General features: G+C 46.6%; 1 protein-coding gene across 2 annotated transcripts in view; it reads right to left on the bottom strand.

The window, feature by feature from the left end:
* Positions 1-5,932: 5,932 nt before the first annotated feature.
* Ralgapa2 (Ral GTPase activating protein catalytic alpha subunit 2) overlaps positions 5,933-17,253 on the bottom strand; it is a 371,371-nt gene continuing 360,050 nt past the window's right edge. Inside the window, exons 40-41 of one of the 2 annotated variants that reach the window (XM_029567609.1) lie at positions 13,105-13,144; positions 5,933-10,013 (exon numbers count right to left, since the gene is read on the bottom strand). In XM_029567609.1, the coding sequence (XP_029423469.1) occupies positions 13,140-13,144 (5 nt within the window). In that variant the 3' untranslated portion in view covers positions 5,933-10,013; positions 13,105-13,139. The remainder of the gene's footprint in view (positions 10,014-13,104; positions 13,145-17,253) is intronic. The other variant, XM_008841311.2, reaches the window with a different exon arrangement.

The raw sequence follows: 17,253 nt of genomic DNA, 5'->3' as shown, positions 1-17,253 counted from the left end.
TTTGAGAGTTGGCCTGGAACCCCTCTATGTAGACCAGGCTGGCCTTGATCTCATAGAGATCTGCCTGCCTCTGCCTCTTGACTGCTAGGATTAAAAGCATGTGCCACCACACCCAACTTAATATATAATTTGCTTACCCATCTCAGGCATAGGGAGCTTGAAAAGGAGCAAAATTTGAAGAGGAAATGTATAGGCTATCTGAGGTATCACACATACTCTGACCATTTTGTTACAATTTTAATAATGCTAAGTAAGTAAATAAATCTTCCTGGGGCAAGAGAAGCTCCTGTTTCATTTTCCCACCAGCATTCTGCTCTGCCTGAATGAAGATGCTACAATTTCCCCAAAGGGCTATGGGAGTAGCCATTTCTGGTGAGCCCGTCATCAGCCACCCACATGGAGGACAAAATGGGGCTAGGGTTTTTAAAAGAAGACGCTGATGCCATGAACATGCCCTAAACCACTGATGAGAAATGCACTGAACAGGCTCTGCAGCTCTGAGGGAGGGGGCGACTCGCAGGCCCTGGGTTCCCACTTAGCCTGGCAGCATTTCTTAGGGAATATTGATCAAAAGTGCTCACCTCTATCATCCGAGGAGCATAATGCAGTCTGTGAGTATTCATGGAAAAAAGCTTTTCTTGGCCAGGCTATTTTCTGAAGTCAAAAAGATCCTTTCAGGATCTGTAATAGCAGTCCCTCCACACTTCACACCCTCAGTGAAAAGCACACTCCAATTTTCAGACCCTAGGACCCCACGCCAAGGAGGAGGCTGATGAGTGGGACCTATTCATGTAAAATAGTCTGTCACACTCAATGAGCATTTTGACAGAGCGGGGGGTGGGGTGGGTGGGTGTGGGAGAGAAGACACATAAATGGAAGATTAAAAATTCCACCTGGACACATAGGAAAAGGCACTCTGGTTCCCGAGTTCGTTTATGCATTCTTTCTTTCTTAAAATAATGTCTTAAATAGAATTTCCAACCACATGCATAATACAGGTCTGGTACTGAAGGCAGCATATTGGTGTGATATTAAAGTAAGTCTAGTCAGTGTTTTACTTGTCTGACTTGGTATGGAAGATATTAAGTAGGACTCCCTAGCTTCTTTGACTTTGGTTTATAAAAGGCAGATTCTTATAGACTATTTTTAATGTATTATCTATCTATCCATCCATACATATGAACACACATATATGCTTATTTTCTAGTGCTGGGGATCAAACCCAGGACCTTGAGCATGCTGGGCAAGTGCTCTATTAAAATACTTTTTATGGCAAGTTATTTTATTTATTTATTTTTTTTGGTCTTTTTGAGATAGGGACTCCCTGTAGCCCCAGCTGTCCTTGGAACTATGTAGACCAGGCTGGCCTGAACTCACAGAGAACCACCTGCCTCTGCCTCCCAAGTGCTGGGATTAAAGGTGTGTGCCACCACGCCCAGTTCTATGGCAAGTTATCCTAAACCCTTTTCCCTTCTCATATTCTCCAACTTAATTTAGGCTAGTAGGGACTTAGGTATTAAAAATATTTTTAATATAAGGCTGGGAAAGTCATTAATCCCAGTGTTTGGGAGGCAGAGGCTGGCTCATCTCTGTAAGTTCGAGGCCAGTCTGGTGTATGTAGTGAATTCCATGTAAACCAGGACTACATAGTGAGACCCTCTGGTGGTGCACACCTTTAATCCCAGCACTTGGGAGGCAGAGGCAGGTGGATCTCTGTGAGTTCAAGGCCAGCCTGGTCTACCTACTGAGTTCCAGGACAGCTGGGGCTACAAGGAGACCCTGTCTCAAAAAGACTGCCCCCCAAGGCTGGAGAGATGGCTAAATAGTTAAGAACACTGGTTGTTCTTGCAAAAGACCCAGGTTCAAATCCCAGCACCCACATGGCAGCTAACAACTGTCCGTAACTCCAGTTCCAGGGGGTCCAACAGCCTCTTCTGTCCTCCGTGGGTATTGCACAACACGGGTGCACTTACCTACAGGCAGGCAACACACACATACACATAAAATAAAAATAAATCAAATATTAAAAAAGACCCCCCCCCAAACATTTAAATATAAAATTCTGACAATAACCAAAAAACATGTTCCAATTCTAACTGGTTGTTTTACATGAACCTTTAGCAGTGGTGTCATTTCTAGATCTCCTTGCTGTGGTACTGCCATTTAGCTCTTTGAAGCACACTGGAAAGTGCCTTTGGGCAGGGGGAACATGCTGTAGACTGCTGTGCCTTTGCTTTCCCTGGCTGGGTCACCAGCTGTTGTTCTCCTGTTCTCTAAGAGTGGGCAGAAGCTGTAGCAGACAGTATGCCAAGAACCTGACCTTGGGCTAGAGAGGTGGCTCAGCAGTTAAGAGCACTGGCTGCTCTTTCAGAGTACCCTGGTTTGGTTCCCAGCACCCACATGGCAGCTAACAGCTGTCTGTAACTCCAGTTCCGGTTATCCAATGCCCTCTTCTGACTTCCAAGGGTATTGCATGACATAGGTGCACTTACATACACACAGGCAATACACTTATACAATTTTTTTTAAAAAAAGAGAACCTGACCTTGGTGTGTCTTTATCTTCTTTCTCTGGAACCCCTTACATATAAGCTATCTTAGGAGGCAATCACAGTTTTGATCAAATGCTGGCATGCAGTAAATGCCACGTGGCTCTCTGACTACAGAGGGTGGGAGTGATGGACCTGCTTAGTCACTGCACTAGCAGGCATGGGAAATCTGCCTTGATGCCAGATCTTTCTTTTCCAAAGTCTATTTTTCAGTTAAGATATGAGCAATGTCTTTCTGTTATCCAGGGTTTCTGGACTCCAGTAGGCTCAGTTTCAAGTGCTCTCTTTGTGAACTGTAGGGAGAGAGGCCTGAATCCTAGTGAACCAGATCCCCACAGTGTCAAGATGTTGCTCTGTGTTGAGCCTGGCTCCTGTGACAATATAGTCAAGGTGGCCTCAGATGTGGAGTTAGAGGCACTTTCATAGTGGCTAAAATGTACATGGAAACTACACTGCCCAACAAACAGTCCATATGCTGATTAGTGACTGGTGCTAAATCTAGGTGTCACCAAGATGTGGAAACCTGGAGACTTAGCGCCTGGTTGGAGCTCTAGTTCAGCTGTGTGAAGGCCAGTGAAGCAACAACTTCATGCCTCTGTTTGTAGTGGAGGCAGATAGAGGACAGGGATGGTGTTCCCAGCTGCAGACCTGTGCCTTGAGTAAATACATTCAGGGGAGAAGTTGTGATCTTTCCCCACAATCTTCCAGTTTTTAGTTTGAAAATGAAATGCAATTAAAACCACATCCATTTATAGAAGGAAGAGCAAACAGTGTTTCTTGACATAAATGGTTCAATAAAGTGACCTATTGTGATTATACACATGGTTATAGTGGTAGTGTGTTTACAGAGGTAAATACTACGAATACCTGTCTCCTGCCAGGAGATACCCTATTGCAGGAAATAGGAAGAACTCAGGCATTTTTCCAATACTCAGACATATCTTCCTATGAACAGGGCGTTTCTTAAGAACATTCCTTCTTGTTAACCAGGCTCCAGTATGGATGGACGCACACCAAAGGACATTGGGGACACAAATTAGACCCTATAGGCCACACACACACACACACAATACTTGGGGGCACAAATCAGACTCTATAGGCCATATATATATATATTACATTAAATTGGGTGGGGGTAGTAAGTGGAGGTATGGATGGGGAGGATTTAAATACCATCAAATTATATTGTATGAAAATCACAAAATTTCATTTAAGAAATTAAGAAAAAAAAGAACACTCCTTCTTGCTGGGTCTGGTGGTGCAGTTCATAATCCCAGCTACTCAGGAAGCAGAAGCAGGAGGATCTCAAATTCAAGGCCCACTTCGGTTACAGAGTGAATTAAGGGACATCCTGGGCAAAAAAAAAAAAAAAAAAAAAAAAAAGAAGGTTCGCTTGGGTCCTGGTTCTGTGATAAGAGTGCTTGTCTAGGCTGCTCAAGGCCCCAGGTTCAATCCCCACTACAGCAAACAAGCAAGCAAACAAACAACCCCCATAAAACCCAGAATATATTTTCTTTAAATTCTGGCACCTGACAAAAACTGAGAAAGACCTATGACAGCACTGCTTGAAGCAATGGTCCTGTTCGCTGGAGGCTGAACTTCTCCTGGAATTCTGCTAAAGGAATGCTCTACGTGATCTGCTCTGAGGGTTGGTGACTGTTTTTGAAGATGACTTAGGAAGCATGATGACTTGACTTACCCCCTTCCCCAATCTTTTCTCTATAAATAAGAAAATAACCTTCTTTATGAGACATTCATAATAACATCCTTTAAATTTCAAGTGTTCATTTCCAGATCTGAAAGGTATCCCAGTATCACCCAGGAGGAAAGATGCCTGGGAATTCTGGAAGGCCATCTGCCAAGTTGAACTATTAGCAAGGGGCAGGAACACAGGAGCTGGAGAGCAGTGGGCTGCCCTGCAGGGAGTGGTCCCTGAGCCTCCCTGCTCCAGTAGACACATGGGGGTCGCTCCCTGGGCACCAGACGCAGTGGTTCTACCCTGGTACATCAGAATCTGGATGGGCAGGAATCTGAACTTTCCTTAGGAAGCCCCTAAGTGAATCGTAAGGCTGAGAACTACTATTTTTGGGCCACACAGTTTGAGTTATATCCTATGAGGAACTGTTTATAAGTTTTTTTTTTTTTAATTCTTTTTTGAGACGGGGTGTTACTATGTAGCCCTGGCTGTTCTAGAACTTGTGCTATAGATCAGGCTGGCTTTGAATTCACAGATCTCTACCTGCCTCTGCCTCTAGAGTGCTGGGATTAATGGTGTGGCCACCATGTCCTGCTCTTAATATCAGCTAAAAGCTCAGAAGAAGCCTGGTCAATTCAGGTCCCACTTGACTCCTCAGAACACACCAGGATAACCTTTTCTCAGGGCAGTGACATGTTCTGCAAGTAAAAGGTATTGACAGGTGTCTGCTAATGGAATAAATGAAAGAGTTTTACAAACTTGGTTCTCCAGTGTCCTGAGAATTCACTGCTATCTGGACCAAGGAGTGGCCCAGGATACTGACAGAGGCTCTGGGCTTGACTGCAGTGTGATTATCAGTCTTGAGACAAGCCTATCACCTGGCTCCTGTCATACCAGCAGGATGCTGTACTACCCCTCACCTACTACTTAGTCACCAAGACAAGCCCCCACATACATCTTATGCTCAGGGACAGGGACTCTATTAATTGTGATGGCTACAAGTTGACACACATGGGAAGAATCTCAATTAAGGAAATTTCTCCATCAGACTGGCCTGCAGGCATGTCTGTGGGGCACTGTCTTGGTTGCTAATAGATGTAGGAGGGCCCAGCCCACTGTGGGTGGTACCATCCCTAGGCAGGTGGGCCTGGGTTGCATAAGAAAGGTAAGGGAATGTCAACCTGGGAGCTGGTGGTAAGCAGCTTCCTTCATGATCTCTGCTTCAGTTCCTGCTTGAGCACCTGCCCTGGCTTTTCTCAGTGATAGACTGTAACCTGTAAGATGAAATGAACCCTTTCTTCCCCAAGTTGCTTTTGGTCTAAATGTTTTTATCACAGCAACAGAAAAGCGAACTAGAACAGAAGGTAGCTAGTACAAGGGGCTGCCCTGGAGAGACAAAGTAGAAGGCAAGGGTCACCATGAGCCCTAATACTGACCATACTAACTAACATAGTCATGTCATCATGAACACAGGGATGGGTTTGAGTGGGTCAGTGGAAGACGCTCAGATGCAGGTCCTCTAGTGGCTGGAGACTAGCATTCTATGATATCAACCATGAGTAAATACTACTCATAAGGTAAATGTTACAGGCTTCTTGGATGGTACCCACTACCAGAGTGGACACATTTTAAAGCTTTGGTTCAAAAATGCATTTGAATAACTGCTCAATAAAGAAATGTAAACCAACTTTTTATTAGGTAGAAGGATAAACTTTATTTTCCTAGAAACTATGAAAATGACAGAAACATGCAGCACCTAAGTGCTGTGTCTCCACTTTATTAAATCATCACAGTAATCAGAACAAAAGGGAAACAGGGTGAACTGGAGAGTTGAGTGGAGCCACCAGTGGGGCCATGTGCTTTCCCAGCCTGGCTGCCTTTGTGGAGTGTGTCCCGGCTCATGCACACTCCTGCTAAGGTGGTTCAGCATGGAGGTCTCACCCACCTGAGTTGATGTGCAGCATTGGAAAATTAAATAAAAGGAAACTGCAAAACAATCAAATGACATGCTATAACCTAATTATCATACTATCAAATTTCCCCAATTTACAAATACTAAACATGAATAGACCCCAAAACATTAAGAAAACACTCGATTATTGTGTGTGTCATATACATAGAAATCGAGTGCAACTACAAGGATGCTTGTTTCATAGTGAGCTTCCCTTCAAGTGCTGGCACCCCTTCCAGTAGCTACAATAAGACACACAAGGAGGCTTATAGGTTCATCAAACCTCCACTCCATACAAATATGACAGGCCAGTGACGTGAAGAAAGTGACACCTGAGGATAGTCAGGAAGACGGGATTTGCATGGCTCTTTGGAGCTGTGTGATCTCCTTTGTAAGGCTAAGGGTCCCACCAATTCACCCACCACAAGGTCAGAGTCCCCACACCCAAGGCTCCAAAGACTTGCTGCTGAAGACACTGTGGAAGTCACCTACCAGGCTGCTTCTTTTCTTCTGTCTGCAAATGTCTGGCAATTTTTAAAAAGTCATAATTTTGTGGGATTATTATTATTTTTAAGCACAAAGGTCTAATCAACAAGACTACAAACATAAGCTTCCTTCTCTGTGGAAATCCAGAAATCAGCATGCAGAGAGTGAGGGAACCGGCCAGGCCCTGTGGGAGCCCGGCAAACCTTATCAGACTTTGGGGTAATTAGGGCCACTTTTATTACAGATGGCTGACCTACTAATACTAATGTGAGGAGTGGCACAGTGGAGGGTCTCTACTGGATGAGAGACCCTTAGCAATTTAGCTAAAAGACATTTATTACAAAAACATAATATTTGCTTTTCTAACTGAAGAAAAGAAACACCAAACTTGATCATTTCAATTTTCCACCCCAAATAACAGGAACGGCTAAGTTCACATGATTGCAAACAAACATGGTTGCCAGAGTCCCTGCTCCCCTCTTCTAAATCTCTAAGCCAGAGCTCTAACTAACTATGGACTACAACAGCACCCCTCTTCCCCTGAAAACTGGCTGTCACCTGGGGCCATTGGGTTGGTAAATCATTAGGTTACAGGAAGGTCCAGTTATTTGCTACCTCCAATTGAATTTCTCACTCTAAGGCTAGGAGTGTTGGTTAGTGGAGGAAAAATGAAATCATGAGCAGAAAGCTAGAGGAGTTAAACATGACTTCCAGGGCCTGGCCCTGGGTTCTGTCACCACCATAAAAATGAAAGACCTCCATAACTACTACTGCCAGGAATTCTGCACTAGGTGTTTATGGACCCTGAAGACAGAGTGCTTTCCAGGAAGACACTTGATGACAGAGTGCTACAGGGCCTCCGGTATCCAGGACTGGCGATGTCCTTCCCACAGGAACAAGGTCTGGGTACTTTGTAAACACGAAAAGGAACAAATCAACAGCAGTCAAAGTCTGAGCAAACTGGCCAAATCAGCCTAGAATGCTCAAATCACAAAAAGAATGGGTAGGGTAAGAAACTAGGCATTTGATGACACACCAGAAATGCCATGTCTCATCACCCTATCCACAGCCATTAAAGCTCCAGTCAGTGAGCACCCTGGGCCCTTGTAAAACAGCTCATAGGGATTAAAGCTTCCTTCAACTTTGGAAAGTCTCCCCGTGTTCTCTGAACTTCAGGCAGCTCTCTAGATGCTTTTGTCAGTGGGCCTGGGACTAAAGGCTGCCGACACTCTCTCCAAAGCAGTTGGATGGACAGGTTCTTCCTGCAGTTCGATGACGCTCCCTCCTGAAGGAATGATGCTTTCAGAATTTCCCACTGTGCCTTTCTGGCTCTGTCCCTTTCTCGATCAAACCAACTCAATGGATGGTAGAAAAAGCTGGCTCCTCTGGGAAAATGGATACTGACTGGGTGAGCAAGCTCAGAGGAGTGACCAAGCAGGATAGGAGTAATGTGTAAGAGCAAAGGGCAGAGGAAGGCGAAGTGGCTTCATCCAGGGCTTCCTTCCCATGCCTGTCCCCTCTGCAGCTGAGCTGAGCTCTATGGCTGTTTTCCTGCTCTGAGGGTTCACCCTGGACACATGCACTTTGAAATGGCCTCACATAGCAGGACTATGTAGCAAAGGATGACCTCTGGTACGTCTTCTGTGTTTCTCTCTAAGGCAGAGCAAGAAATGAAATAACCCTTAGAGCTCTGAGAAATTCCAGGCCTGGGGCCTGGGTTAGAGGAAGGCTACAGAGGTCTTGTCTATAGACTGAGTTCTCTGTTGCTGGACAAGGTCTAAACTGACCAGCAAGGGAGATGGGAAGCTCAGACAGAGGCAGGACTTTCATTATTCTCTCCTTCCCTCCCTCCCCTCCTCATTAACAGACACATTTTCCTTGCAGTCAGATAGGTAACAGATACAGATCAAATCTCTTGCTTAGACTCTGTGACCCTAAAACTCATGTGACAAGAGAAATTTTCAAGGCCTTTCTTGGTCTCTAAGCAACAGGCAGGAGGAAGATTACAGGTGAATTTTGGGTATCACGGGGCACTCTGGGGGTGCTGGTCTCAGCTTGGGAGCTACAGCTGGCACTCACCTGTGCTGATAAAGGTGGTGCTGTGCTGTGCTGAGCTGGGATACTGCCTGTTCTACTCAAGAGCTCTCATATGGACAGCTCCATTTTCTCTAGACACTTCTGAGTGTTCTACAGTGGGACTTAGTGGTCAGGAGAACCTCCTTAGTCAGTGGGCCTCAGGCATCAGGTGGAAAAAGGCTCAGTGACTGAGGTAAAACTTCCCATGGGAAAAGACCCTGGGGATAGCCAATTTCCACAATGATGAAATTTTTGAGTAAATGCTAAATCCCATTGTAAGGACTAGCAAAATCAGTGCAGAAGAAATTCCTCCAATAATTACATGGTCGTTTCGTTTTGCCATCCCCTGTGGAAATCAAGCTTGGGTGTACAAATGAAGGGAGCAATTGGGGGTAGATGCCAAGTGCCCTCTGGCCCTCTCCTTGTGGGCCCTGAATCTTTTCCGCTCTATTGCCCATGTGACATGTTTGTCTCTGGTTGTTGGTAACTTTTTCCTTTTCTTCTTCTGAAGCCCAAAGTTTGTGAAGTTCCAGGACAAGAGGACATAGCCTTGTTTGAAGGCTTCATGTGAACTAGGTCACCTCTGATCTTGGGGGCCTCAGCAATGGGGAGGCTAGCTGCTTGTGCTGGCATAGCCACAGAGTTTCTTGGAGTTTCTGTATTGGGAGGCTTGGGGGAGAAAAGGGGAGTCTGGTCTTTCTGTTCTACATGAAGGGCTCCTCAGGGTCCATATTCAGGCTGGAGGTCAAGACCCCTGTAAGGGAAGCAGAGAATGGCTACATCATGGAGGCCAATGAGGCTCTCTGGCCACAGACTGAAGCTCTGGGAGTTTGATATCCTTCCTTGCCTCATAGTGTGTTTGCAAAGATGTCTGTCAATGGACCAAAAAATCAGTGTCTTTTTTCATAGTCTTTGCCTAGGATTTTTCTATAGCATAAAATGAGTTAGAAAACTGTGACTCTTTTTGAAATAAACTCAGCCTTTCTCGCCAACCCAGAAGAATGAAGAAGCAGGTATCCGACTGCAGCACAATGGGGAAAAGCCATGGAGCAGCTGGGAGCAGATCAATGGCAGACACTGCCAAGCTTGTTGGGAAGCGTGGCAGATCTCCGGTAGTGTTGCTGGGATCTTCATGTGTTTACATGTTGATACTCACACGCATTACTACTCAGTTATTCCCTAAAGGGCCTAAGACAAGAGGTCAGGCCTAAACTGCTTGTCTGAATGAGTCCAGATGAGCATGCAGCTATTCAGCACTAGTGGGAACAAGGAATAAAATTAAAACCCATGGATCCGCACCCCTCCCTTCCCCAGGGTGGCTGTCAGGGAGCTCAGAGGAATATAAGAATGTCTGCTGCAATATTTGGCCATTGTTGCCAGCACAAGCTGGTTTCCCTGAGGACCACTCTGCGAATGAAAGGATCGTTTCATCACCCTTCCCCTAGTAATATATTTTTAAATGCCCTAAGCTTCCTTGAGTGGCCCCTGCCTAGAACAAGCCTCTTCCCTATGGACTTCTCTTCCAGAGCCCTGGTCTTTGAAACTGTTTTTGTTGGCATTTGGAATTATTTTAAATAGATTATTTTGTTTATAGCATCTGTGTGTGTGTGTGTGTGTGTGTGTGTGTGTGTCTGTGTGTGTGTGTGTTTTCTGACCTTGTTTGTTTCTAGGGAAGTGTATCTGAAGTCAGTACAAAGAAGCATGCTCCTCTCTGGGGACGCTCTATTTTGTTTATAGCATCTGTGTGTGTGTGTGTGTGTGTGTGTGTGTGTGTCTGTGTGTGTCTGTGTGTTCTGACCTTGCTTGTTTCTAGGGAAGAGAATCTGAAATCAGTACTTAGAAGCATGCTTGGCCCTGTGGAGGCACCCTGCCCTGTGTGCACCTAGGTTTTGCATGTTCCACGGACAGGGTCTTTACCCTCGCCTCACTTCTAGGCTTGGCAAGGTTGGCAAACAGGGAAGTTCCAGGTCTCTTGCCTACCACTTTCCTCTTCAGAAACAGGCTATTAAAGCTGGGGATAACTCAGTGGTAGAGCACTTGCTAGCATACATGAGGCCCTGGTTTGATTCCCAGCACTACAAAAATACAAAAAGCCAGGATGCTATGTGCAAAGGCAGCACAGCTAGATTCATCTATCCAAAGACCAGTTTCTTAAGGGTGTCGCTCCAGTCCTTTGTTGCTGGGCAGGTACATTTAATCATGGTTAAGGGGCTGTTGGAGAAAAGAAACCCAATTTAACCCCAGATAGTATTCCAGCTTGAAATGCCACTCACACACTACTATAATGAGATCAGTTTGGAACAAGTCAGTAAAATACTAGCAGTGCCTAAAGATCTTAAGTGAAAGAATAAAGCATTGCTAGTTTTGGGTCAGGAGGCAAACATCAGCTCTACTCTGCTCCCCTCCACCAAGGAGAACAGGGAAGGTAGGGGGGCTTCGGCTTGAGCTCCTGCAGATGCACAGATGGACAGAGCAATGTTGGCTGTCAGTGAGTGAGCCTGAGCCAGCAATGCAGAGCTCTGCAGTAAGGGGCTTGCGTTTCTGAAGGCAGAAAGTAAAGACACACCTGGAGCAGGGCTGGAGCCAGTGCTACCATGCCTCATGCATTCCTTCAGTCTTCAACTTTTTATGGGCACATCCTCAGCCTGCGATGGCTCCCTTGTGTCCGCTGTACCCCATGATGGATGGGGAGACAGCAGCTGCAGAATGTACCGGCGGCCCACAAAGGAGAAGGGCTGCCTTCCTGATATGGGAACTCCACTTGCAAGCTGCTGGCAGGGTTGCCCTGGTTTGGCCTCTGCTGGGGATGGAAGCTGGAGCTCATTCAAAGAACACTTGAGCCCCACTTCACCTCTGGTAGGGAAGGTGCAGAGGACATAGAGGCCAGGAGGGGCCTGGGAATACAAAATTTTTGTCCACAAATGCCTGTGGGGAGGGGTGCTTACAATCAAACCTGTTTCACCCCTTCCTGATCACAGCATCTGGGCTCTGTGTCTCCAGTCACTTCTGGGGGCTGATGTGAAAGCCCAGTTTCCAACAGTGCCAAGACTGGTCCAAAGCCATTGCTGAGAGGCTGAGAGATGGCTCAGCAGTTAAGAACAGTTGCTGTTCTTCCAGAGGACTGGGGTTCGATTCCCAGCACTAGCATGGTGGCTATCAACTGTCTGTAACACCAGTTCCAGGGGATCCAACACTCTCCTGGCCTCTGTGAACATTGTATGCATGTGGTGCACTTACATACACATAAAATAAAAATAATAAAATATTTTTTTAAAAAGTCATGGGCGTAGTGGCACACGCCTGTAGTCCCAGCACTTGGGAGGCAAAGGCAGGCGGATCTCTGTGAGTTCAAGGCCAGCCTGGTCTACACAGTGATTTCCAGGACAGCTGGGGCTACAGGGAGCTCCTGCTTCAAAAAGACAAAAAAAAAAAAAAAAAAAAAAAAACAAAAAAAAAAAAGTCATGGTTGAGAGGAGAAAGGGCAGCTGGGCCAGAGGATCAGCTCATTGTGCTAGAAGGTACAGCAGCCTGTCTGCTGGGTCACGGCAGGCTTCTGGGCAAGCTACTTCCATTTGTGCTACAACCACTGTGGGTGACACAGCTGATAAATGACAGCTCTTGAGTGGCACTACCATTGTCACTATCAAAGCCTGTCTTACCTGTGAGCTGGAGAGCCAGAGTAGCCAGGCCACACTAGAGAGGGTTATTATTCATCCTGCTATGGTGGTTGCCTTGGGCTGGGCTAGGGTCCCAGACCCAGGACGAAAAGGCCAGGCTGGGAGGTCACACCTGCCATACCTAGCTTGTTCTCTGGGTCCTAGCCTGCTGACCTAGGTTTGCAGCCCTCTCCACTTCTCCAGCTTCTGTTTGCTTCTCCTCACTCAGCTGCTCCATTCAGCAGCCCTCTAGACAACCAACCCTCCCTGTGTGGAGGCCCTGGAGGACTAGCCGTCAAAGGCCAGCGCAACACGTGCTTCATCTTATCAGCCCATCTCAACATCCTGCTCCTCCAGACTTGGCCAACAAAAAAAGGGGCGGCCCCTGTACCCACAGCTCCCTGCAGCCCCACACGCAAAAGGGTGGGTGACAAAGACATTTTCCACGATGGCAGGTGTTGGTGTCGGATTCCACCCAGAGTATGCGGGCAGAAGAAAGGCAGGCCATGCTGGGCTTCCCCGGCAGCACAGACATGCAGGGGCAGGAGAGTGGGCAGGGCCCCTGGGGAGGGAAGCAGGAGGCAGACAAGGCTGAAGCCAAAGTAGGAGGGTGGGCATACAGAGTGTTAGAGAACCGATACCCCCTCTCCGAAAGCAGAGTTTGGAAGTAACATAGAAGTGTAAGTCTTACCTTGCTCAAGTATTTTAATGAGACTGTTATGTATTTTAATCTGAAGGGAAAGAACATAAAAATCAAATGAATACAAGCATGGGCACCCCCACGGCTCCAGCTTGATAATTAACACAATGCTAAGAATACATGTATTCCCAGAGCTGCATGAGAATGCCCAAAACCTCTGTAGATCATTATGACCTGAAAATTCACTTGATGTGACGGATATTAGCTGGTATCACATTTACAGATGGGAAAGGAAAGAGACATTGAAACTCCCACAATGTTAAGGCAGATGTTGTAAGGAGTCCTCTAGACAGTAGGCAATACCCAGAGCTACATCCTTTTCCTGGTTCCTGACCTTTCCTGACTGATTTGGTCTAAAATACAGCCACAAGCATTTGGAACCCAACAGATGGCCTGCAAAACTAATTGACCCCTCTAGGTGTGCAAGTTTACATGTATGTCTCTAAGTTTCATCTGGCAGGTTTCTGAGTTGTCTTCAGGGTGTTCAGTCCTTATCACCTGAAATGTGACAATCTCCAGAGGGGGTAATATACAGCATGATGTGTACTGGAAGTCTTGGGAAGGGGACCCTGAAGTAGTGAAATTGGAACATAAGATCCCTGTCCTCAGCAGCCACACAGCTCTGAGGGAGGATCCTAGCTTCCGTACCTTCTGACATGTCCCCTGTCACCCCTTCCATACTACCCTGTTCTCTATGTGGGTTTTCTGCAGCACACTCACTTGGGCCTTAGTAGCTGTCCATTGCCAGCCCTCACAACTCTCCTGAATTCTGTGCAGCTAGACTCCTATCAAGTCTGGACAAAGGACATTTATCAGTGACACAGACCACTGTCTACATTGCCACAGCCGTAAACTTGGACTTTCTGCTGACCCCATCTGCCAAGGTTGGCACAATAACCAGAGCTGATTTCTACTGCAATTCGAACATTCTCTCAGTTGTGTCTCTCTGAAGGAAATGTGTACTTCTATGAAGATATATTTTTCAGTCTATTGATGCAAACTCATCTCATACAGATTATTCAGGATGGGAAGTCAAGATCCCTAACTAGTCCTTCATAACTCAGTGGCACTTCCTATTCTACTGGTTTGATACTAACCACTATTAATGCAGCTCTTCCATATGTGGACACAAGAAGCTCTAGCTGAAACTGACTGTGGGTAATACACCCAGTAGAGCCTCAGATAATGTAATTACCTATTCTTATTTCCCCCAGTGTACCATGCTGCAGGGCTCTGTTTCCTCTCATGGAAGGTGGCAAACACAGAGCGCCTCTGCATGGGCCTTCCTTGAGTAGAGGAGTCTCAGCTTTTCAGAGCACCAAGCTACCGATGCTCTCCCATGTGAGCAAAGCCTGTCTTTATGAAGGGGCTCCTTGATCTCACTCTCCTGCAGCCCTCTTGGCCCTGGTTATGCTGTGCATACAGGTCCCTGATTGGTAGAAACACAGAAAGCAGATGGTGCGCTAACAATGGAGGACTTGTTTGTAATTGCTGATGAGGACTGGTTTGCTCCTCTCCTGAGGGTCCCCAGACGCAGCCTGGTGTGGTTTGCTGGACCACAAAGAATATTTCAGTAACTGCCAATCCATGGTTGAGTTAAGGAGATGCATAGGCAGTAGCAGTTGGAGGCCGCCTTGATTATTCCATGGGGCTCAGATGTCACCTGCCCTTGACATGCAGATAGTGCTCGTAAAGGGTCAGGTCCCAGTTGCTGGGACCACAAAGTAAGCTGTTAGCTTCATAGTACAATCTGGGGATCAGCACAAAGCATCAACCACCCTGTGCACTACTGGAAGATTCCAGAAGACAGAGTACTGAGCTTGTAGATTGGGAATGGGAAAGAGACTCGGAGGTGCAAGGTGCCTGGGAGGAAAGAGGCAGAGACACAAAGTGCACTTTTATTTTTCATCTTTTCATCAACTGGGACATGTGCCTGGAACCATTCTAGATGTAGTAGTAAATAGAGCAGACAAAACCTCTACTTCCGGGGCTTCGGTAGATGGTAGAGGAGGTAGAACATACAAATGAACACACACACACACACACACACACACACACACACACACACACACACACAAAATCTGTGGTGTCCCAAGGGAGGGGACAAATTAGGAAACAAGTCTGAAGAGGTTGTGTGAGTGGTAATGGAAAAAAAAAGGGTTGAGAGAGATTGGACTGTAGGGTTTACATCTTAAATGAGAAGGCAGACTTCCACACTAGTAGTGCTAGGGATCAGCAGCCAGTCCCTTCCCATGTAGGAACAGCTGAGGGAGCTCCTAGGAAGACCCTTTCACAGTTTATCTTAGACAGCAAAGGGCCCAGTTGTGGCCAACTGGCAGCTCCGACACAAGAGTTTGGGCCTGGAGAACCCAGAAGACACTGTTAGAGGAATGTTTTACTTTTTGGTGTCATGTGACTTTTTTGATACTCTCAATATCAACAAGGATTTAAAAAATACAGGAAACAACAGTTATGGTATTCTCTACAGCTCTGCCTAGAGATGCTTTTTGAGAATCCAAGGGTATTTGTAGGACATGTTTTCTCCACTAACAAAAGAGTGTAGTCTGAAGCAAGCATCCGAGGAAGGCCCCAAGTCCAGCACTGCCACCTGGGGTAGCACTGGGCAAGGGCAGACAAGAAAAGTGGCCGCCTCTCCCCACATCCTTGTTACTGAACAGTCAGTATGGAAAATGATTAACCAGTTCAAGATAATTAGGGAAAAGAATGATTTTGAGAGCTGGCATGAGTGAGGGAAAAAAGAGTGGATTGGGGTTCCAGCTTTAGGCAAGTGCTAACTATCCTCCCAGCAGGAAGGCAGGCAGAGGGGGATCAGAGAGCTGATGGGGTTATTCAGACCCCTTGGAATGGCTCTGAGGAAGGGAACAGGTGCAGGCAGTGGATGGGAAAGCCTGCACTCACAACTCAACACTGGCAACCCAAGACCAGTGGGGATTTGCCAGCCTAATTAACATCTCCAAATGGCCCAAGGATGGCTTCCAGTATTTCCAATCCAACAGCAGTAGTTGTGTCCTGGCCCCAGCCCTGGCTCTGGGCTTGGTTTCCCCTGTTTGGTTATTGGTCTTGCCCATCAACTTTGGTTCTGAAGCAGAAAGCCAGGCCAGCTGGACCAACAGGGAAGGGAGGGAGAAAGAGAGCACAGGCATTGTGTGCTTGTATACACAGACACACAGACACACACACACACACACACACACACACACACACACACTCCTGTGTAGGGCCTTGGAAAGCAAAAAACTTTCCTGACACTTTTCTCTTTCTTTTGCCCAACTATTATGTGCACTTAGGAACTATGACTAAAATTAAATTGCACATAAAAAATTAATAGATTAGTGCCAATTTACTGGTTAGGTCATAGTGGAGAAAGATTCCTGGGTCCCATCAACATCTCAAAGAACACAAATGGCAAAGTTTAAACTGCACTGTAGCCATGGCATGTAGCCATGTAGCCATGGGGAGGCTGATGGTCTATCAAACTGGAACCACATCAGTGAGTAGCAAGATAGGGCACTGTTGTTTAGAGCAGCATTATTCTAAAAAGCCCAAATGCTCATCGACTAATGAATGGATGATGGAATATTATTTAGCAATTTAAAAAACCCTATACAGAGGGAGAATGGTTCTTTGTGGCCACTGGTCGGTTTCTCATGCACCAGAGGATGGCCCTATGCCCATGCATATATGGGTAGCACTAACTGGACTTAGTAGGTTATAAAAAAATGAAGACAAAGTCTGTAGCGCAGCTCTCCGCGCCGGGACTCCCTAAGCCACATTCACCCTTCCATCCCTCCCGCCGTTCTATACCCCTAGTCTGGGCCCTGTGCCATTCCTAGTCTTGGGGCCACAGACACCTGGGGAACCAATACTGCTTCCTGATCCTTCTCACCCAGACCAACTCAGTCCCTTTCTTGGGCTCCAGGAGCACCACTTCTGGTCCTGGCCCCGCCCTCACCCCTCTCTGCTTCCCTGGGCCTGCACCACCGGCTAACTTTCCTAGCCTGCACTACCATCCTCAGGCCTCTTGGGGTAAGTCTATAGCGCAACTCTCCCGGCTGGGACTCCCTAAGCAGCATTCACCCTTCCATCCCCCTGCCGTTCTATACTCCTAGTTTGGGCCCT

The sequence above is a fragment of the Nannospalax galili genome, unplaced genomic scaffold (genome assembly GCF_000622305.1).
Source record: "Nannospalax galili isolate Female #2095 unplaced genomic scaffold, S.galili_v1.0 scaffold510, whole genome shotgun sequence".
NCBI classification, from domain to species: domain Eukaryota; kingdom Metazoa; phylum Chordata; class Mammalia; order Rodentia; family Spalacidae; genus Nannospalax; species Nannospalax galili.
Note: the sequence above shows the minus strand (reverse complement) of the source record. Positions and strands in the feature narration are given on the sequence as shown.